The 23,202-nt window shown below is 46.1% G+C and overlaps 1 protein-coding gene across 3 annotated transcripts in view; it reads left to right on the top strand.

Annotated features, from left to right (window-relative positions):
• LOC141083853 (protein FAM228B-like) overlaps nt 1–23,202 on the top strand; it is a 725,331-nt gene that overhangs the window by 102,549 nt on the left and 599,580 nt on the right. The window contains exons 1-2 of one of the 3 annotated variants that reach the window (XM_073568324.1): nt 8,726–8,866; nt 13,748–13,837. The exons of 1 other annotated variant lie outside the window; for it this stretch is intronic. In XM_073568324.1, the coding sequence (XP_073424425.1) occupies nt 8,726–8,866; nt 13,748–13,837 (231 nt within the window). Of the gene's footprint in view, nt 1–8,725; nt 8,867–13,747; nt 13,838–23,202 lie in introns of those variants that run through there. One more of the 3 variants, XM_073568323.1, reaches the window with a different exon arrangement.

Below are 23,202 nucleotides of genomic sequence, written 5' to 3'. Positions count from 1 at the left end.
ATCAGTAATCTTGCAATTTTCACACTGGCCACTGGGGCTTTTTTAGACTCACACTTCCTGTTCTTTCAGGATGAGTTTTCACCAGGCAGAATTACAATCACAGGTAACACCTATTTAAACAGCTGAATGCACAGGATCCACCAATCACAGTAGGCAATGTCACAGTTGACCTTGCATTCCTTCCCTTCATAATGACCTTTCTATATGTGAATTAGATGCTTCAATACAAACAGTAGTGTAAGGCTATGTACATGTGTTGTTTCCTTAAACAACAGTAAGTTAGAGTTTTTATCTGCAGCAGTAAATGTTCATCTACACGATCCAAAGGAGAATAGTCAGACATCCGCAAATGATTGATTGGTGCATGTACTGGAGAAAGAATATTCCAACCCATCTTAAAGAGGAACTGTTACCACGCTGATATGCCTGCAAGTTGACTTGGATAAGTCTCTATGAGGTTTCCACATCTTGCCACAAGGATTTTTTATAAGGCAAAACTGCTCCAAATCCTTCAAGTTAGATGGTTTCCTCTAGTGAATAGTGGTAAAACCACAAAATGAATGAACCAGGAAGGGGGGGTCCGAAAGACAAAAAAACCTCAAAGAGTAAAAATACCCTTAAAAATATACATTTTATTATTATTAAAAACTGAAACAAATGTTCAAAAAACACAAAAATAACAGCCCAAATGAGGGTAATGACAAGGAATCAGGGAAGCGGTCTGTCAATACATATAATATTGGGTTAACTCTCCACCTGTTAGGCCCTGAGATATGATGGCCTGCCTAACAGCAGAGTTTGGCACCCTAGATTTGCGATGTGGCGCCCCGCTCCACGGCGGCTGTCCCTTCAATCCGTATAGAATGTATACACAGAAACAAAACAAACATACAGCTACACTTAGATGCATGAAGTGGACTGAATGCCTCTGTGAGTGCTAGTGATAATCACACCTACTTAGTGATGAGTAATGGGTATATCCTAAACCACTAGTCAGACAAGGTGTATGGACATTAGAAAGTTACTTTTATATTGACTATGGATATAGCCCTTAATCGCACTAAATGGAGGCTGTACTGTTCCTGCTGGTCATAAAGTGGTGTAGTACCACAGTCTATACATGTCATCAAATATGGTATAGACTTCTCATACACAGTGGGTGTGGGGATCTTCATATATATACTGGCTCGGACTGGCCCATAGGGTAACAGGGTAATCCCCCGGTGGGTGCCTGTGCAGATCTTGGCTCCCAGTCCCAATGTATGGGCACTACTTGGCATAATTCACTTGATTCACTCTGTATAGAAAAGCAACCTCTCATCATTCAATAACCAAACTACCCGGTTTATTATTGTATAAAGATATAGGTAAATTTGTGAACAAGGGTAATATATTTGTATACAGGTGAATAGTGGGCCCCCCCCCCAAAAGAGTCAATGTTAGGCTAAGTGCACACGTTGCAGAAAATTTCTGCACAAAAACCTGAATCCCTTCCCAGAAACCGCACCTATTTTTCCTCGGCGGTTTTTGCGCGGTTTTGATGCATTTTTTATGCGTTTTTACCGCTGCGGTTTCTAAACGCATGGAAGAAGCCAAAACCGCGGAAAAATCCGCAAAGTAAATGAGCATGCTGCGTTTTTTCCCGCTATGCGTTTTTTTCGCGTTAAACGCATCAATGTGCACAAAAAGTGCAAAATGCATAGAAATGACTGTGCAGCTTATTTTTAGCGGTTTTATAGCGAAAATCGCAGTAAAAACCGCTAAAAAAACGCTGTGTGTGAACACAGCCTTACTGGTGGGCCCTTGGCACCCCAGTCCGACACTGTGTATGTATGTATATACTGTATATATATAGTCAGATCCAGACACTGTAATACAACCACAGGTGATTACTAATTGTATTAAATTGCTCTTGTGCATATGTAGGTATTAATCAACCATAGCAACTTAGTGGGTTCAACAAAATATACTGATCTCTATCTAGTATATCAGCCAAGGAAGTTGCAATCCAGGGAATGTTGAAAAGTAGACCTAGTTATTGATGTGCAGGCGTGCTGAAATGGTATGAGATTCAGAAAATGAATTCTTAGTTGTATTTTCAAGGCTCATCCCTTATCCCAGCTTTGTTCTCAAGACTTGGCCCTTGTGCCGAGACGTTTTGTTGAGGTAGGGCTAAATTAACCCTTCACGGTTGATCCAGTGATTTCCAAATTAGTTCACAGAATGTTGCTAACAACTGAGAATGACCACACGGAGATGTGTCTCTGTATGGGAGGATCAAAACAGACCACTAACCCCGTTTATTGAATCTCACATTACATAGCATTCTACTTAATTATGCAAAGTATACAGCTACCAATAGAATCGTAATACATTTAAGCCAATAGTATTGCAAGAAAATCGGAATATGTCCCCAGCTGCGTGACGTAGAATATAGAACAATAGCACATTCATTTAGGGTCCCATCTCATATCTTGTACAAGCTGGAACAGTCTTGTTTCATAACAGCCGTGAACTTTCATCTAGTTAAGTTACAAAATTTAACTCGTAAACAACAAAATGTCGTCGCAAGCACAAAAATGGATCACGGAGAACAAGATGTTCCGTACATCTGAATACTGTACTTCACAATTCCCCCCTAGATAAATTTTGTTAACACATATGCGTTTAGAGTGGTGTAGAAACGTCCAGAATTGGCCCCTCGAGCAGTGGAAACGTGATATTCTCAGACGAATCATCGTTTACCCAATTTCCGACCTCCAGCCGAAAGATGCATTCCATCAAGACTGCCTTCTCCCAACCGTAAAACATGGCGGAGGTTCTGTGATGATCTGGGGGGCCAATGATATCCCTTCATGGAAGAATTAACAACCGAGATTATTTAGGCATTTTGGGCAACCAAGTGCATCCTATGGTTCAAGCACTGTTCCCGGAGGGGAACGCCATCTTTCAGGATGATAATGCACCAATTCATACAGCTAGAATCGTTAAAGCATGGCACGAAGAACATTGTAATGAAGTTGAGCATCTCATCTGGCCCCCACAATCCCCAGACCTCAGCATTATTGAGCATTTATGGCCAATTTTAGAGATTCAAGTTAGACGTCAATTTCCGCCGCCATCGTCGCTCAAAGAACTGGAGGGTGTTTTAACTGAAGAATTGGCTGCAATTCCTTTGGAAACAATTCACACCTTGTATGAATCCATACCTCGGAGAATTGAGGCTGTAATCGCCACAAAAGGTGGACCTACACCATATTAAACTAACTTTTGTTGATGTTTCCAGGTGTTTCCATTATTTTATCCAACCCCTGTATATACCCACCATAGATGGGATAGTGACAAATAAGATGTAGACAGATCTGTATACTCTGATACTCATCCGGGTAGGTCTACACCACCTCGCGGCCACATAGACCTTCTTACGTGGAATCCCGGTGGTGAGGTCAGGGCGGTGGCTTCTCTTATCTTGACGAGTGCAGCTCTCTCCACATGTTGTGTTTTTATTAGGGCGTCATAAAGTAGATTCTGTATCTGGTTCATTGCTTCTTACACTGGCTGGAAATATGGGGGGGGAGACTAATAAGTGTTATTGTACCGCAGGAGGCACGGAGTCTCATGCTTAGCATTCATTATTAAGGAGGCATCAGTAGGAAGAACAGGTGATCGCAACGGGTCCTTTTCCCAACACCCCAACAAAGAGGTCTTCTTCTTCCTTAGGGAAGGAAGATGTTTTTCCAACATCTACTAACGTTCATGTCAGCTCAAACCAAAAACATTTCCAGAACCCGCTGTTTTCGAACATTGCAAACTGCAAAAGCTCTTACTGTCTTTGATCCAGTCTTGTCTTGATTACTGGATCGCACTACACTCTCCCCTCTTCAATCCGCCCTGAATGCAGCAGCCAGGCCCAAAATTGTGTCCAGCCGCTAAACCAGTGTTTCCCAAACTTCAGTCCTCATGGTCCCCAAAAAGATCAGGATTTGCTTAGCATTGCACAGGTGATGGAATTATTATCAAGGCAGTAGAAATCGCCATATGCTCTCTCACCAGGGCAATACTAAGGAAATCCTGAAAGCATGATGTGTTGGGGGCCGTAAGGACCGAAGATTGGGAAATAATGAGCTAACGCAAAGCCTCCACCCTATGCCAGTCAATGCACTGGCAGCCCATCCGTTACAAAAAAAAATAAGCTTCTCACACTCGCCCACACAGCGCTCCACAGTTCTGAAGTGCCCTAAATCTTTTCTCTATCACCCTGCTCATACTCTGCAAAGTGCTGCACCACCCTACATCTATCTAACACCCTACCTGTCATCTCCACAGTGCTGCTTCACCCTGTATCTGTCTAACACTACCCGTCATCTCCACAGTGCTACACCACCCTGCATCTGTCTAACACCCTACCCGTCATCTCCACAGTGCTGCACCACCCTATAGCTCCTCCCTCAACTGTCTTCCACCTTACCTGTCATCATCACAGTTCTGCACAACCCTACATCTCTTCCTTCATCTGTATACCACTTTACCTGTGCTCTCCACACTACAGCACCATCCTACATCTCCTCCCTTATCTGTCTACCAACTTACTTGTCCTCTCCACAGTTCTGCACCACCATACATCTCCTCTCTCTTCTGTCTTCCACCTTACCGATCCTCTCCACTGTGCTGTATCACCCTACATGTCCTCCTTCATCTGTCTTCCAACTCACCCGTCCTCTCCACAGTGCTGCATCGCCCTACATCTCCTCCTTCATCTGTCTTCCACCTCACCCGTCCTCTCCACAGTGCTGCATCGCCCTACATCTCCTTCTTCATGTGTCTACCACCTTACTCGTCCTCTTGACAGTGCTAAACAGACAGCACAATGTCGGACAGAAGAATTAGAGTTATGTCTCTGGGAAGAAGGGGAAGAAAAAAAAAAACGAAGCACAAACCATTTTTCTCTGTACCACTATATGGTGAAATGAAATGGTGTCATACAAAACTACAGCTTGTCCTGCAAATAACAGCTAGATCGACAGGAAAAAAAATAAATAAAAAAGTTCTTGGAAAAAGAGGAAACATTATAGCACAAAAAAAAAATGTTGCCTAGCCAAGAATGGGTTAAAAATAAATTTATTGCAGGGGGTTTGCTCAATGGACATCTCCATTAACTACCTATGAGGTGTTTTTGGCATTGTTGTGCCCGTAAAAGCCCAGTCTATAGAAATATTATTTAAACACTGAAAAGAAAATGTGAGGATAGAATATTAAAAAAGTTATGGCTCTTAGGCCTGTTTCACACATCCGTTTTTGACCATCAGTCAAAATCCGCCGTTTTGGAGAAAAAACGGATCCGCCATTTTTCTTGGTGGATCCGTTTTTTTCCCCATTGACTAGCATTATTGGTGGATTTTGACTGATGGTCGTTCGTTGCATCCGAATGTCAGCGGATCCGCCAAGATTTTGCCGTCCGCTGACATGACCAGACGGACCCTGCAACGTTTTTTCGGGCTGCGGATCCGCCATGTAGTGATTCAACCCCCAATTCTGTCTGGCTGCCGGTAGAAAAATCTCTCTCTCTCTCTTCCATGGTCACCGCAGCTCCAGACTTCCCGCGATCATGTCATCCCTGCTCCCCACATCGCGCGATCGCTCCACACATCCCGCGATAAGGACCGCTCACTTCCCGCGATGTCTGCTCCCCACAATGCGCGATGGTTGGCACTAACATCCCGCGATAATCCCCAGGTTATCCCTCCCGCGATCCATCACACCTGCTCATGTCCCCTGGTCCCGGCTCCCGCGAGATCTCAGCCGCGCCATTCCTCCCACCCCGGCTCCCCCGAGATCTCGGCAGCGACATGGAGAACACTACATCACCGATATTTTTTTTTTATTATTTAACCAGGCACGGTTCCTTTAAATTTGCCAGATCGTCGGATCCGTACATCCGCCAATCCGCTGGCACACGTTTCTGTCAGTTCAACTGCGGATCCGTTTTCCGCTATTTTGGCGGATTTGGACTGACAGAAAAAACTGATGTGTGAAAAGGCCTTAATAGAATTAGAATAAAAAATTGCCCTGACATGAATGTGTTAAGACTAAACACACCATTACTACCGATGAATCACCCAAAAATACTCCTATCCCTGATCACCTCTTCAATTTTCTCACCTCTTGCCCCGCTCGCCTGTCCCCTCTCCCCACTGCTCAACTGCTCTCCCCCTTGCTCCTCTCTACTCATCTCTCCTCCTCTGCTCACCTCTCTCTCTTGCTCACTTGTCCCCCTTGCTCACCTCTCCCCCTCTGCTCACCTCTCCTCTGCTCACCTGTCCCCCTCTGCTCACCTGTCCTCCTCTGCTCACCTCTCCCACTCTGCTCACCTGTCCTCCTCTGCTCACCTTTCCCCCTCTGCTCACCTGTCCTCCTCTGATCACCTCTCCCCCTCTGATCACCTCTCCCCTCTGCTCATCTCTCCCCCTTGCTCACCTCTCCTCCTCTGCTCACCTCTCCTCCTCTGCTCACCTCTCCCCTTTGCTCACCTCTCCTCCTTCTGCTCACCTTTCCCACTCTGCTCACCTGACCCCTTGCTCACCTGCCCCCCTCTGCTCACCTCTCCCCCTCTGCTCACCTCTCCCCCTCTGCTCACCTCTCCCCCTTGCTCACCTCTCCCCCTCTGCTCACCTGTCCCCCTTGCTCACCTGTCCCCCTCTGCTCACCTGTCCCCCTTTGCTCACCTGTCCTCCTCTGCTCACCTCTCCCCCTCTGCTCACCTCTCCCACTCTGCTCACCTGTCCTCCTCTGTTTACCTCTCCCCCTCTGATCACCTCTCCCCCTCTGATCACCTCTCCTCCTTGCTCACCTCTCCTCTGCTCACCTCTCCCCCTTGCTCATCTCTCCCCCTTGCTCACCTCTCTCCCTTGCTTATCTCTCACCCTCTGCTCACCTGTCCCCCTCGCTCACCTGTCCCCCTCGCTCACCTCTCCTCCTCGCTCACCTCTCCTCCTCGCTCACCTCTCCTCCTCTGCTCACCTCTCCTCCTCTGCTCACCTCTCCTCCTCTGCTCACCTCTCCTCCTTGCTCACATCTCCTCCTTGCTCACCTCTCCCCCTTGCTCACTTCTCCTCCTTGCTCACCTCTCCCCCCCTCTGCTCACCTCTCCTCCTTGCTCACCTCTCCCCCTTGCTCACTTCTCCCCCTTGCTCACCTCTCCCCCTTGCTCACTTCTCCTCCTTGCTCACCTCTCCTCCTCTGATCACCTCTCCCCCTCTGATCACCTCTCCTCCTCTGCTCACCTCTCCGCCTTGCTCATCTCTCCTCCTCTGATCACCTCTCCTCCTCTGCTCACCTCTCCTCCTCTGCTCACCTCTCCCCCTTGCTCACTTCTCCCCCTTGCTCACCTCTCCCCCTTGCTCACCTCTCCTCCTCTGATCACCTCTCCTCCTCTGCTCACCTGTCCCCCTTGCTCACCTCTCCCCCTCTGCTCACCTCTCCCCTTTGCTCACCTCTCCCCCTTGCACACCTCTCCCCCTCTGCTCACCTCTCCCCTTTGCTCACCTCTCCCCCTTGCTCACCTCTCCCCTTTGCTCACCTCTCCTCCTCTGCTCACCTCTCCTCCTCTGCTCACCTCTCCTCCTCTGCTCACCTCTCCTCCTCTGCTCACCTCTCCTCCTTGCTCACCTCTAACCCTCTGCTCACCTCTCCTCCTCTGCTCACCACTCCTCCTCTGCTCATCACTCCTCCTCTGCTCACCTCTCCTCCTCTGATCACCTCTCCCCCTCTGCTCACCTCTCCCCCTCTGCTCACCTCTCCTCCTCTGATCACCTCTCCCCCTCTGCTCACCTCTCCCCCTCTGCTCACCTCTCCTCCTCTGCTCACCTCTCCCCCTCTGCTCACCTCTCCCCCTCTGCTCACCTCTCCTCCCCTCCTCTGCTCACTTCTCCCCCTCTGCTCTCCTCACCTCTGCAGCCCACGATAACCTGCAGAAGGCGTGGCTACTACTACCACACTCCCGATTAGCTAGCCAAGTTCTTAATAACCCCGCCTACAATAATTTTCCCGCAACTGATTGGTTCTTATTTCTGCCACTCACTCGCTCATTCCCCGGTGCTTCTTGTGGCGACAAGGAACAACGCGTTGCTATGGTAATTGTCCCAAACAGCCCGGCGGAGTGATACCCGTTATTGTAGAATAGTCCCTGTAGTCTCTGTAGTGTAATATTTGATCCTTTATTGCTACTATATACTTTTAATGCTAATTACGCGTCTACATATTACCAGGCCAGCAAATAAAGGCGGAGAAAAATAAAGTCCATAAGATGGAGGATAGTGACAGGAAAAAGTGACTACATAGTATTTACAGAGATGCAGCTGTGCCTGCTGCTGTCTGTGTGCAATAATAAGTGATATTATGCTATATTTCACTACTGCACAATAAGTAAGTTTAGGCCTGGTAGGAAAACTGGTAAGTGGGACTATATAGTGTGATGGGCAGAGAGCGGAAGGACACAGAGATGCAGAGACGAGTGCAGCGGCGGGGGTGGACGGTGCTGCCGCTGTCTGTGAGGGCTCCTGTCAGGTAAGGGCAGGTAATGCAGAAAACGGGACAAACGCCGGTGTTTTACAGCGTTTTACCTTACGGCAGATGTAGCAGAGCCGGCAGTGGCAGCGGCAGCTTGGCTGAGGAGTCTCTCCTTCCACATGGCCGTGTGACGGCTGGTTTATTGTGGGACAAGGTGTAAATGGCGCCATTCATCTCACCCCGCCATGTTCTGAAGACGGGAAAAAGCCAGAAACCGCGGCTCCGACATTGCGCTCCGGGCTCCGCTGTTCCGGCGTCATTGTGCTGCAGCTCAGCGAGGACGGAGGCGGAAAAAATCTGTGTATAGTGTTAGATGTTCTGTGTGACTTCGGGGCTCATCTAATGTTTCATCACTTTTTATTGTATTTTATTTTGCAGAGAAGTTGTGATAAAAATACGACAATTCGTTCTTTTTCTTATTATTTCTTTCTCTTTTCTCTTACTTTCTTTCCTTCCTCTTTCTTTGTTTCCTTTCCTCCTTTTTCTTTCTTCCTTTTCTTTTCTTTCTTTCTTTCTTTTTCTTTCCTTCCTTCCTTCTTTTCTCTCTTTTTCCTTCCATCCTTTATTTTTTTTCTTTCTTCCTTTCTCTTTTCTTCCTTCCATATTTTCTCTCTTTCTCTCTCTTTCCTTCCCTCCTTCCTTTTTCCTTCATTCCTTCCTTCTTTTCTCTTTCCTTCCTTGTTTCCTTTCTTTCTCTTTCCTTCCTTCCTTCCTTCCTTCCTTCCTTCCTTCACTTCTTTCTTTCCTTTCTTCCTTTCGCCTTCCTTCTTTTCTCTTTCGTTCTCTCTCCCTTCCTTACTTCCTAATTTTCTCTCCTTCCTTTCTTTCCTTTCTCTTTCTTACTCTTTCCTTCCTTCTCCCTTTCTTTCTTTCTTGCTCTCTCTCTCTCTCCTTCCTTTCTTCCTTTCTCTCTCTCTCTCCTTCCTTCCTTTCTCTCTCTTTCTTACTCTCTTTCCTTCCTTCCTTTCTCTCTCTTTCTTACTCTCTTTCCTTCCTTCCCCCTTTCTTTCTTTCTTTCTCTCTATCTCCCTTCCTTCCTTTTCTCTCTCTCTCTCTTCCTTTCTCTCTCTCTTCCTTTCTCTCTCTCTCTTCCTTTCTCTCTCTTTCTTCCTTTCTCTCTCTCTCTCTCTCCCCCTCCCTCCTTCCTTTCTCTCTTTCCTTTCTTCCTTTCTCTCTCTTTCCCTCCTTCCTTCTTTTCTCTCTCTTTCTCTCTCTCTTTCCCTCCTTCCTTCTTTTCTCTCTCTTTCTCTCTCTCTTTCACTCCTTCCTTCTTTTCTCTCTTTCTCTCACTCTTTCCCTCCTTCCTTCTTTTCTCTCTTTCTCTCACTCTTTCCCTCCTTCCTTCTTTTCTCTCTCTCTCTTTCCCTCCTTCCTTCTTTTCTCTCTCTCTCTCTTTCTCTTTCCTTCCTTCCTTTATTCTTCCTTTACTTCTTTCTTTCTTTCTTTCTTTCTTTCTCTCTATCTCCCTTCCTTTCTCTCTCTCTCTTTCCTTCCTTCCCTCTTTTCTCTTTGTTTCTCTTTCCTTTCTTCCTTTCTCTCTTTCCTTCCTTCCTTCCCTCTTTTCTCTCTCTCTTTCCTTCCTTCCTTCTTTTCTCTCTCTTTCTTACTCTCTTTCTTTCCTTCCTTCCTTTCTTTCCTTCCTTCTTTTCTCTCTCGTTCTCTCTTTCCTTCCTTTATTCTTCCTTTATTTTTTTTCTTTCTTTCATTATTTTTTTCCTGCATGACGTTTATATTCTGGATTGAATAATTTGATGTTTTGAAAGACTTGCCTATGCAGTGACACAGAGTGTACTTATTTTTTCATTTCTTTTAAAATGGTGATTTTAATAATTTGTAAGATGATACAGTGACGCTCAATTATGTAGAGACCCAGCAGCATAAGTAAAAGAAAATAGTCACCACAAGTGTCAGAATGTAAATCAGGATATATAAATTACTATTGCGCTCAGAGACTGTAATTGTATGGGGTTAACACCTAGAGGACTTTCATAGAAAAGAATGGCTCCAACCAGTATGCATCTTTACAATATGCCACCGAAAAGCACAAAGCCAGATAAGAATAGAATATGTCAGACTCACATAACAAGAATAATACAATTAGAACACCAGCGTGCTGACTTTGAATAAAATAAGATAATTACCTCATATGTTAAATATGAGACGATCCACGGCGTCCCAAAAAGAGAGATAGGGAGAAAGGAGGCGGTAATTGACGGCGTTAGTATTCCACGGTCACTTGGGTGATGAGCAGCAATAGTCCAAATGCTTATCCATAAGTCCCGGGTGAGTGTGGTCCGCGGTTACATCTATGACGGTACTGCTCTGGCCGGTAGCAGCCACCGTTCCAATCTCCGGACAAAAAAGAGAGGGTGTCCTTCGTGCTCAACAGTCGCGCATGTGCTCGTCAGCGCAGGACCTGCGTGACGTCACAGACACGTGGTACACCGGGCTGCAGCCGCTACAGACCGCAGAGAGGGCCAAAAAACTGTCCAACGCGTTTCGGAGACTCCTGTCTCCTTCCTCAGGGAATGGTCCTCCTTGGGGGTTATATATATATATATATATATATATATATATATATATATATATATATATATACATTTGTAGTTTTGCACAAATTGATTAAATTTGGGAGGATTATTGCTCCTACTGTACCAGTTATTCGTGCAAGAAAATCCTCTGTACTTTTTACGGAGAATTTAAAAGATTTTTTCCGTGCAGAAATCGCTGTGTGTGCCGACAGACTAATACCTCTACTGAGGGTAATAAAGAATTTACAATTGAGGATTTTATTACATGTACTACAGAGAGTGCTATCTACACACTAAAGTGCCCCTGCCAAAAAATATATGTAGGGCGTACAAAACGCCCATTAAAAACCAGGATAAATGAACATATCCGGAATATCAAAAAGAAGTTCATGGGACGTCCTCTGTCCAGCCATTTTGTCAGTCACCATGCTGGATCGGTGTCTAATATGGTGGTTAGGGGTGTGGAACTTGGGCACATGTAGGCACGCAAGGGTGATCATATAAAATGAATGTCCTGTGCTGAATCCCGCCGGATTTTTATGCTAGATACCCTTATTCCAAAGGGTCTGAATAGCGAGATCGAGTTTTTCGGGTTTTATTGAAGAATTTGATCAATTTGTGCAAAACTACAAATGTGTTTATATATATATATAACCCCCAAGGAGGACCATTCCCTGAGGAAGGAGACAGGAGTCTCTGAAACGCGTTGGACAGTTTTTTGGCCCTCTCTGCGGTCTGTAGCGGCTGCAGCCCGGTGTACCACTTGTCTGTGACGTCACGCAGGTCCTGCGCTGACGAGCACATGCGCGACTGTTGAGCACGAAGGACACCCTCTCTTTTTTGTCCGGAGATTGGAACGGTGGCTGCTACCGGCCAGAGCAGTACCGTCATAGATGTAACCGCGGACCACACTCACCCGGGACTTATGGATAAGCATTTGGACTATTGCTGCTCATCACCCAAGTGACCGTGGAATACTAACGCCGTCAATTACCGCCTGCTTTCTCACTATCCCTCTTTTTGGGACGCCGTGGATCGTCTCATATTTAACATATGAGGTAATTATCTTATTTTATTCAAAGTCAGCACGCTGGTATTCTAATTGTATTATTCTTTTGATGTGAGTCTGACATATTCTATTCTTATCTGGCTTTGTGCTTTTCGGTGGCATATTGCAAAGATGCATACTGGTTGGAGCCATTCTTTTCTATGAAAGTCCTCTAGGTGTTAGCCCCATACAATTAGAGTCTCTGAGCACAATAGTAATTTATATATCCTGATTTTTAATAATAATTATAATTATTAGGCTACGTGCACACGCTGCGGAATGGGGTGCGGATTTGGCTGCGCGGATTTTGTAAAATCCGCAGGTAAATCCGCAGGTCAAAAGACCTGCAGTGTATCTGCGGATTATCCTGCGGTTTGGCCCTGCGGTTTCACCATCTCCACAATGGTGGAGATAGGAAACCGCTGCGGAATCCGCAGAAAGAATTGACATGTCAATTATTTCTGCGGTTTCAAAACCGCAGGAAAACCGCGCTGAAAAATTCGCACCATCTGCACTGCGGTTTTTTATTCCCATAGGGAATAATGGTACTGTACACCACAGCAAAAACTGCTGCGGATCCGCAGCGTGTGTGCACACACCCTTATTAGTTATTTGTTTTAAATATTTGTAAAACCATTTTATTTCTCTAACACTTTCTTAGTCCCCATAGAACACTTGGCGGCCCGGGATCATGTTGCGGGGGAGGGATCCCACCAAGAACAACTTCTACAAGGAGTTTGTATGTTCTCCCCGTGTTTGCGTGGGTTTACTCCGGGTACTCCGGTTTCCTCCCACATTCCAAAAACATACTGATAGGGAATTTCGATTGTGAGCCCCATCGGGGACAGTGATGATAATGTGTGCAAACTGTAAAGCGCTGCTCTATATAAAAATAAAGATTATTATTATTTATGGACACAATCATTTCATTGCTTGCACAATACTGGGCTGCACAGGAGCACCAAGATGGCGGCGATGAGGACCTTCAGAGGAGCCCCCCGCTGACATGGCGACTCGGGCTGGCAGTGGGCCCCTGAATACAACATAAATGCCATTGTCGTGCTTGACAACAGCATTTCAGGAGTTAAACAGCAGATCGCTCGACATACCCGGATATTATCCAAGACAGATGTCATCTGCATCATAGAGACGGAAAGGGTTTAATGGGTCCACGATGATTGTCCATTTCTGAAATCACATCTGTTTGATGCAAAATTTGCACATGGGTCAAAGAGTCACAGGTAACCCCTTCCTAGCCCAGTAATCCCAGCTGAATGCACTGGTCCGATCTGCAGCTCTGGGATTGTTGGGACACCATGTGTCTTCACCTCTTCTGAAATTCAACCTTGCGACCCATCATAATACAAAAGTTTTTCAGCTCTTTATTAATAATTAATAATTTTTTTTAGGGATTGGTTATAAGAGATCTACGTTGCCACTTTACAGCCCTAATAGGGACATGAGGAGGGTTGGGTTAGGAGGGGGAATATCAAGGCATTTTGGAAAGTTTAACATCCTAAAAAAGTCACAATATGTTACACGTATTTGTACAAAATGTTGCGACCTTACATGTGAATCAAGTTCGTCTTTTTTTGACCACTAGGGGATGCTGCACCCGACAATAAAGGACAGAATGGTCATACACAGTGCACCGCTGCCCAAGGAACTGCTCCCCAGCCCCGAGCAGGCGAAGGTGAGCCGGGGCTGTATGTCATGAGTGGGTTCTTCTTCTCCCGCACCCCCCATGTTTGTAGTCTCTGAAAGTGCAATGGAACAATGTCCCCTATAAAGACATAAATTTTTTAGTCGCCTAAAATAAATTGTGAAAATAACAGGGTAAATCCCCATTACACTAAACGATGTCCCAGCGATCCCACCAACGATCCGACATGATGGGATCGCTGGGACATCGTTAGACAGCCCCAGCGATCAGGACCAGCGACGCTGGTTTCTAATGTAAACATCGGGTATCTAAGAGCCGCGCGACTCCTGGATACCCGACGTTTACCTTGGAAACCAGCGTGTACGCCGGTTTCCAAGGTAAACAACGGGTATCCAGGAGTCGTGCTGCTCCTGGATACCCGACGTTTACATTAGAAACCAGCGTCGCTGATCGCTGGTCTCTCGCTGCCACACGCAGCGATTTGCGCTGGGCAGCGGGAGACCAGCGATCGAAAAAAGGCCCAGGTCGCTCGAGCACGATCAGCGATAACCGGCAGGGGGGCCGGTCGCTGATCCCCGCCACACACCGCGATCTCGCTGGCGAGATTGCTGATGCGTCTCAAAATCAGCAATCTCGCTAGCGAGATCGCTGTGTGTGACGGGACCCTTACTCATAAAAATAAGGTAATTGTTACAGCCAGAAGGTATAAGGTGTACTATATCTTCTAATAAATAAGCTAAATACCTTAAATAAAATAACTCACGGAAGGTGTTGACATAGCATGGTATAATGTAATCTTGTTAGTATCCAACCAAGTGAGAAGAATAGAAAGCTGTATGTAAGAAATAAGATGACTATAGGCCATGTGTCTCTCTCAACCCAACGCGCATTTCACACTTCTTCGTCAGGAGGTGTCTTTGGGGAGAGGTGAAGACATATCATTAAATGGACATCAAATATCCAATAGCAATATAATATTGTAATATTAAAGTATACCTCAAAACAGTACAAGCAAGAAAACAATCGCAGGTTCAAATTCTACATTGGCACTAATAAAAAAGTTGGAAAAATTGTTTTAAAAAAAATGAAAATGATAAAAGTTTTGTTCACCCACATTTTCCAAGTTCTAATGTAAATAAAAATAAAAATCATTCTGTCCATAAAGGTCCGATCAAAATAAAAAATGTAAACCATATATTAACCCAATAGCGATAACCTAGATCTCCCTAAGAATCTGCCTCCAGAGCTTATTGTAAATGCACAGGGACGTTACCAATGTGAGAAATGTAGATCAGGAAAGCAGACAGTCAGTCATTACATGTCACACACAAGTAACACCACCTTTCATTTATAATAAGCTCTGGAGGCAGATTCTCAGGGAGATCTATGTCCCGCCCATAGATCTTAACAGCTCGTTTACAAACTTTACATATTAAGAAAATGTGGATTTCTCTGGAATACGGCATTGGATCGCAGATATAAAGGTACCATTTTATTCAGTTTCCTTTGACTTGAATGCCCAGTTATAGACGACTTAGGAGGGTTGATCCTACGGAAAGATTCAATTTTAAGGGGTTAAAAGCCAAAAAGAAATGAAAGAAAAAAAATCCATAATTGTAGTTACAGTGTTGCTGCACTTTCCCTTGAAAAACAAATCAATAAAATGCAATCAAAACGTTGTATGTGCTCAAAAATGGATGTTTTCCTTTTGTATTCCTACCTGTGTGCGATTCATTCTGGTCCTATCTTACTTCTCAGTCGGTGAATTTTTGGAATTCATTCCAAAAACATATCAGTCTTCCCCCACCCAAGATGATGCCGGCGTCACTATGGAGAATGAAGCAGCTGCCGTGGCATTCGGGCAGGCCTCCGAGCAGTGATAGCTGGGATCGGACTAGTAGCTATGGGTATTTGCAGGCTTGGACTGGCCGACAGGGGAACTGGAGAAACCTCCGGTAGGCCGCTGTGAAGGAATGCTGATGAGCAGTGATCTTACACTTGATTCACAATTTGCAGAATATTGTATCATCTACGGTAATCATTTATTAACAAGCGAGGTCACTGCCTACAGACTTATACGAAAATGAAAAAAAATACGTCAAATGTGTTTCTAAAAATATGTTTTCAATAAAAAACCTTTAAAAACCCATTTGTAAAAACTGCCAAAGCCAAAAATAGTAACAAAAAAACACATTAATCAAGCAGTTGTCATGACCCTGGACAGGATGGTTCCGCTTTCTTCCTGGTCAAGTCAGGGTTAACTTTAATCCGCCTCTGTTTGGTTCTGGTGCGGCTATTTAATGTTGGCAGTTCCTGGGTCTGGTGTCGGTGATACTTCCATATACTCGGCTAGTGGTTGCTGACCCAGGTTACTTCTGTAATTGTTGAGCCTCTGTGCTTGTGTGCCTTGCTGTGTATGACCCGGTTTGTCACCTGACTCTCGCCTCGACATCCTGCTTTGTACTGCCCGGTCTTTCCTGGTTATCTGATCCCTTGGATTGTCTCCGTTTACTCTTTGTCTTATCCCTTGGTACTACGCTCTCGTCTGGCTTTTGACTTTCGGCTTTCCTTGACCTCGTGTACTGTTTTTGCCTTGCATTCAGTTGGTTTCCCTGCACTCACGCGGGGTGGCTCCGCCCTCTGGTCATGTTACTGCTCAGTGCCAGGTCCTGTGCGCTGCTCACTGCTTAGTCTCAGGTCCTTGTGCACAGCGTGCCTTGTCCCTGCACTCCCGGCGATCATTCACGTGACCCCCTGATAGCGCCCCCTAGGCAGCGCCAGTGACACCACCAGTGTCATCACAGCAGTTTATGCCAGTTTTTAGCAAAACCAGAGTGCCAAAAAGTCACAAATTGTGCAAAATCTTAGGTTTTTGTTTTTGTACCAAGCATTGCAAAAGTTGAAAAAGAGGTCAATGAGCACCAAAGGTGCCACCAGGTCAGGTGACAGCTGTGATGCAGTTTGCTCCAATACGTGAGACGTACAGACGCATGAGACACTTGTGGTCATCCCCGGAATAGAGTCACCTGCGAGTGACTGGGTACCAGAGCAGGCAAGACGCTGTTGGTCAAGTACCGAACTCCAGACTTTGTTGGACAAGAACCGACATCCAGATTTCACCGTTCAAGACCCAACGTCCAGACTTAACTGGTCAAGACCCAGCAACCTATGCAGAGCGGAGAAAAGTCCTGCAAAACATAGTATTGTGTAAAAATAAATTTTTATTGAAACATGAATTGAAAATATATTAAAAAGAAATGATTTTTTGGAGATGTATACTGACCAAACAAAACAAAAAAACAGCAAAACACTGGAACTGAGAATGAGTGAATAGCATCCAAAAGAACTATTAAAAATGCATCCAAAGATGTATGTATGCGATCTAAAAGCACCTGCATAATAGAATCTGATTATGGAGTGCTAATAATAAATAAAGTGCAATGTGCAGACACTTGGAACAGGGCTGCCACTAGGAGTTTTGGGGCCCCATACTGGCAAAATTTTTTGGGCCCCCTTGAGACTCCACCCAGGCTCCACCCCAGCCCCGCCCTCCACCCCTCAAACTGTCCACAGCCCCACCGCTCTCTCTTAGAAAAATTCCACTTCTCACCAATCACACATTAACAGTTCCCATCTCCAGATCACACACATAGCCAGCAGCTCTTGTTATGACCAAAAGATTTTTTAAATCTGCCACCACTAGGTAGACTCTTTTGGCTGAGCCCTATTCTACTCTAACCTATTAAACATTTGCTAAAATATCCAATACAATTTAGGTATATTTTTTTAGTTATTTTTCAATTTTTAAAATGACCAATAATATCACATCCAAAGGGACAAATACCACCACACCATGCCCAGACACCATATTACCACCACATGGTGACCAATAATACCACATACAGGGAACAAATACAGCCATACCATGTCCAGGCCACATATTACCACCAGTGACAGAATAATAGCACATACAAGGGACAAATACCACCGCACCATGACCAGACCACATATTACCAGCACATGGTGACTGAATACTACAATACTGATCATTAATAAAAAAACATATTAATATCACCATAAGTGCCATTATACACAGGAGATCTGTACTTAGTATGTAGTGTGTGTACAGGTAATACAGTGATCACCAGTGACATTATACACAGGAACTCTCTATATAGTGTCAGTGTACAGGTAATACAGTGATCACTGGTGACATTGTACAAAGGCACTCTATATAGTTTATAGTGTCATTGTACAGGTAACACAAACTCACCAGTGATGTCTCTAGGTGAAGTCCTTCATCTTTGCTTTTCATCTTTCATCCAGCACAGATCGCCATCACGTCTTCCAGCCAGGGCTTGTCTCTGGAGGAAATAACACAGTTATCTAGAGCTCCACTTGCAGAACACATTACTTAATTTTTTTCCCAACTTCTACACTACACCAGATGAAGAAGAAAAAAGGCGACATAGTGTCACTCTGCACAGTAACAGAACCTCCCCCCATTTAAAACAGTATCCTCAAAAAAATAAAATAAATACATCACTGCAGTAATAATATCCCTTAATTAGCCCCTATGGTAATAATATCCCCCATCCTGGCTCCAGCCATATTTTCTCTCATCCTGCCCTCATGAGTATCCATTCTGCCCCCACATGATCTCCAGATCCTGCCCCATCTGTCTACATCGTATCCATCCTGCCCCATGATCCTGCACCATGTGTCTCCCATCCTGTACCCTGTGTCTCAAATTCTGCCCCCTCCTGTGTCTCACTGTCACATTCTGCCCCCTCCTGTGCCTCTCTGTCACATTCTGCCCCCGTGCCTCACATTCTGTCCCCTCCTGTGTCTCACTGTCACATTCTGCCCCCTCCTGTGTCTCTCTGTCACATTCTGCCCCCGTGCCTCACATTCTGTCCCCTCCTGTGTTTCACTGTCACATTCTGCCCCCTCCTGTGTCTCACTGTCACATTCTGCCCCCTCTTGTGACTTACTGTCACATTCTGCCCCCATGTCTCACATTCTGCCCCCTCCTGTGTCTCAATGTCCCATTCTGCCCGCCCTGTGTCTTACTGTCACATTCTGCCCCCATGTCTGCATTCTGCACCCATATCTTGCATTCTGCCCTCACGTTCTGCATTCTGCCCTCATGTCTCACATTCTGCCCCATGTCCTTTCTGCCCCATGTCTCACTGTCACATTCAGACCCCTCCTGTGTCTCACTGTCATATTCTGCCTGCCCCCATGTCTTGCATTCTGCCCCCATGTCTGCATTCTGCCCCATCATTTGTGCATTCTGCACCCATGTCTGCATTCTGCCATGTCTTGCATTCTGCCCCCATGTCTTGCATTCTGTCCCCATGTCTGCCCCCATGTCTGAATTCTGCCCCCATGTCTTGCATTCAGTCCCCATGTCTGCATTCTGCCCCCATGTCTTGCATTTTGCCCCCATGTCTGCATTCTGCCTCCATGTCTTGCATTCTACCCCCATGTCTTGCATTTTGCCCCCGTGTCTACATATTTGGCCCTGTGTGTCTCTAATCCTGCCCCCTGTCTCCATATTTACCCCTGTGTGTCTCCAATCCTGCCCCTTGTCTCCACATTTGCCCCTGTGTGACTCCAATCCTGCCCCCTGTCTCCACATTTGCCCCTGGGTGACTCCAATCCTGCCCCCTGTCTCCACATTTGCCCCTGTGTGACTTCAATCCTGCCCCCTGTCTCCACATTTGCCCCTGTGTGACTCCAATCCTGCCCCGTCTCCACATTTGCCCCTGTGTGACTCCAATCCTGCCCCCTGTCTCCATATTTGCCCCTGTGTGACTCCAATCCTGCCCCCTGTCTCCACATTTGCCCCTGTGTGACTTCAATCCTGCCCCGTCTCCACATTTGCCCCTGTGTGACTCCAATCCTGCCCCATCTCCACATTTGCCGCTGTGTGACTACAATCTTGCCCGCTGTCTCCATATTTGCCCCTGTGTGTCTCCAATCCTGCCCCGTCTCCATATTTGCCCCTGTGTGACTCCAATCCTGCCCCCTGTCTCCATATTTGCCCCTGTGTCTCCAATCCTGCCCCGTCTCCACATTTGCCCCTGTGTGACTACAATCCCGCCCGCTGTCTCCATATTTGCCCCTGTGTGTCTCCAATACTGCCCCCTGTCTCCATATTTGCCCCTGTGTGTCTCCAATCCTGCCCCCTGTCTCCATATTTGCCCATGTGTGACTTCAATCCTGCCCCGTCTCCACATTTGCCCGTGTGACTCCAATCCTGCCCCCTGTCTCCACATTTGTCCCTGTGTGACTACAATCCTGCCCGCTGTCTCCATATTTGCCCCTGTGTGTCTCCAATCCTGCCCCGTCTCCATATTTGCCCCTGTGTGACTCCAATCCTGCCCCGTCTCCATATTTGCCCCTGTGTCTCCATTCCTGCCTCGTCTCCATATTTGCCCCTGTGTGACTACAATCCTGCCCGCTGTCTCCATATTTGCCCCTGTGTGACTCCAATCCTGCCCCCTGTCTCCATATTTGCCCGTGTCTCCAATCCTGCCCCCTGTCTCCATATTTGCCCGTGTGACTACAATCCTGCCCGCTGTCTCCATATTTGCCCCTGTATGTCTCCAATCCTGCCCCGTTTCCATATTTGCCCCTGTGACTCCAATCCTGCCCCCTGTCTCCATATTTGCCCCTGTGTCTCCAATCCTGCCCCCTGTCTCCATATTTGCCCCTGTGTGACTCCAATCCTGCCCCCTGTCTCCATATTTGCCCCTGTGTCTCCATTCCTGCCTCGTCTCCATATTTGCCCCTGTGTGACTACAATCCTGCCCGCTGTCTCCATATTTGCCACTGTGTGACTCCAATCCTGCCCCCTGTCTCCATATTTGCCCCTGTGTCTCCAATCCTGCCCCCTGTCTCCATATTTGCCCCTGTGTGACTCCAATCCTGCCCCCTGTCTCCATATTTGCCCCTGTGTGACTCCAATCCTGCCCCCTGTCTCCATATTTACCCGTGTCTCCAATCCTGCCCCCTGTCTCCATATTTACCCCTGTGTCTCCAATCCTGCCCCCTGTCTCCATATTTGCCCCTGTGTGACTACAATCCTGCCCCCTGTCTCCATATTTGCCCCTGTGTGTCTCCAATCCTGCCCCCTGTCTCCATATTTACCCCTGTGTCTCCAATCCTGCCCCCTGTCTCCATATTTGCCCCTGTGTGACTCCAATCCTGCCCCCTGTCTCCATATTTGCCCCTGTGTGACTCCAATCCTGCCCCGTCTCCATATTTGCCCCTGTGTGAATCCAGTCCTGCCCCGTCTCCATAGTTGCCCCTGTGTGTCTCCATTCTGACAGGGATACATATTGCCCCTTTCAAAAATAAAAACTTTCTTCTTACCTGACCTCGCTCCTGCGCTGAAGATGGAGCTGCTGCTCTGTGAGCTGAAAGGACCTGTGGTGACGTCATCGTCATGTGATCAGGGGGCGGATCTGATCAATGCTGAAGGCCTGTGATAATGGTGACGTCACCACAGGTCCTTCAGCTCTTCTCTATCTTTCGGATGTCGGGCGCTGTGGCGGCTCTGCTGATGTGTGCGCTGCAGGCCCGATCGCAGCGCACACTTGGGGCCTGCCCTGCGCCCCTATGACGCACAGCACTTGGGGCCCGATGACTGGCAGCACAGGAGCGGGGCCCCTGATCTGCGAGCCCCCTTCTGTACTGATGTTCATCGGGCCCCATACAGCAGTAAGGGCTGTCCTGCCCTGATGGCGGCCCTGACTTGGAATAGAGCAATAGGAGGCAAAATGAGTACATACAGTGGGTACGGAAAGTATTCAGGCTCCTTTAAATTTTTCACTCTTTGTTTCATTGCAGCCATTTGGTAAATTCAAAAAAGTTCATTTTTTTCTCATTAATGTACACTCTGCACCCCATCTTGACTGAAAAAAAAGCAGAAATGTCGAAATTTTTGCAAATTTACTAAAAAAGGAAAACTGAAATATCACATGGTCATAAGTATCCAATCATCACGGACAACATATAAAGCCAATCGGTGGTAGACAGTGCTGAAGGTCATCCCTTTAACCAATCCCTTACTTTGTTAGAGCCACCTCTTCCCTTAATGGTCAATCATAAATTGAATAGACGTGTAGTGGTGTAATTAAAATAGTGGCACCCTATAAGGGAAGCCAGCCACGTCATACCTCCTTGTAGGAAGACACGCCGTATCTCGATGTCTCCTGCATCATTTCTTCCCCTTCCAATACAGTCAGATCGGCTCTCAGTTGCCGGAAGCCGAATGGTCAGTTGCTTCCCGATCCGCGCATTGACGTATTCACGCGTGCGTATTCCCTGGAAACAAAAAGAAACGCATACAGTAGTCAAGGGATAAGCGCGCATGCTCAGATTTATACTTCACCGAAGCCTACCATTGGCTAAAGGCATTATTGCGCATGCCCAGTGAGAAATGGTAACATCCAACTAGAGATATACTCATAATTCATATTTCAGGAGATATACCAATCTCTCTCCCATCAGGGAGTACAATCAGAGTCCCAAACTATCCTTTTACCTGGTAATTATCAGAGTATTATATTATAGAAGCATCTGATTTCCATATTCTTCATAGCAGTCAAAATTATTAATACATTATATGTTCACTTAATGGTATCGCATCTGTCATATTTCTTTTAACTACCTGATTATTCCAGTGGGTTCAATATGTTCTCACACATTAGCTCATTTTTATTAATATTATTCCTTTATGATAGTGTAAAGGTAATGGCAGTTGTACGTTTTACTTCTCACCATCAATCCAATAATATATTCTGCACAATAAATGCATCAATTAAACACAAAGAGGAACCAACACAGGAGACCCCACAAATCTCTATTCCATCAAGAAAGCTGAGAAGGAAAACCCTTCATTCAGACCATCATGGCTATGAGACGGGAACCTAAACATCCACTTACACTCCTCTTTAGGGAGCGTCCTATCAAGATTCCCTTTCCTAGGTCCCAAAGCTAAATGTCTTATACCCCATACTTTAATACCAAGTGGGCCATTTCCATGAACGCTCCTCGTGTGGACGGACAGAGGGGTATCGGCCTCCGGATTTATCGAGCTAATATGTGTAGAAATTCTCCTTCTAAGCTTCTGTATAGTTTTCCCAACTTCTCATTTCGGACAAGGACTCATCATTACATATATTACTCCTCTAGTTTTACAGTGAATACTGTCTATAATATAGAAGCTTCTCTTGTCCACGGGATTAATAAATTCCTTCATCTCGGAGAAATCTGCAAAAGAGCCTGATCCACAAGGATGAGACCCTTCTCTCTCTTTCCTATTAGTGGGTCCTGTATTTGACACGTCTCCATGTGGAGTAAAGTGACTGTGTGTTGGATGG

The sequence above is a fragment of the Dendrobates tinctorius genome, unplaced genomic scaffold, assembly GCF_039654945.1.
Source record: "Dendrobates tinctorius isolate UK_male_01 unplaced genomic scaffold, ASM3965494v1 ptg000021l, whole genome shotgun sequence".
Taxonomy (NCBI): Eukaryota; Metazoa; Chordata; class Amphibia; order Anura; family Dendrobatidae; genus Dendrobates; species Dendrobates tinctorius.
Note: the sequence above shows the minus strand (reverse complement) of the source record. Positions and strands in the feature narration are given on the sequence as shown.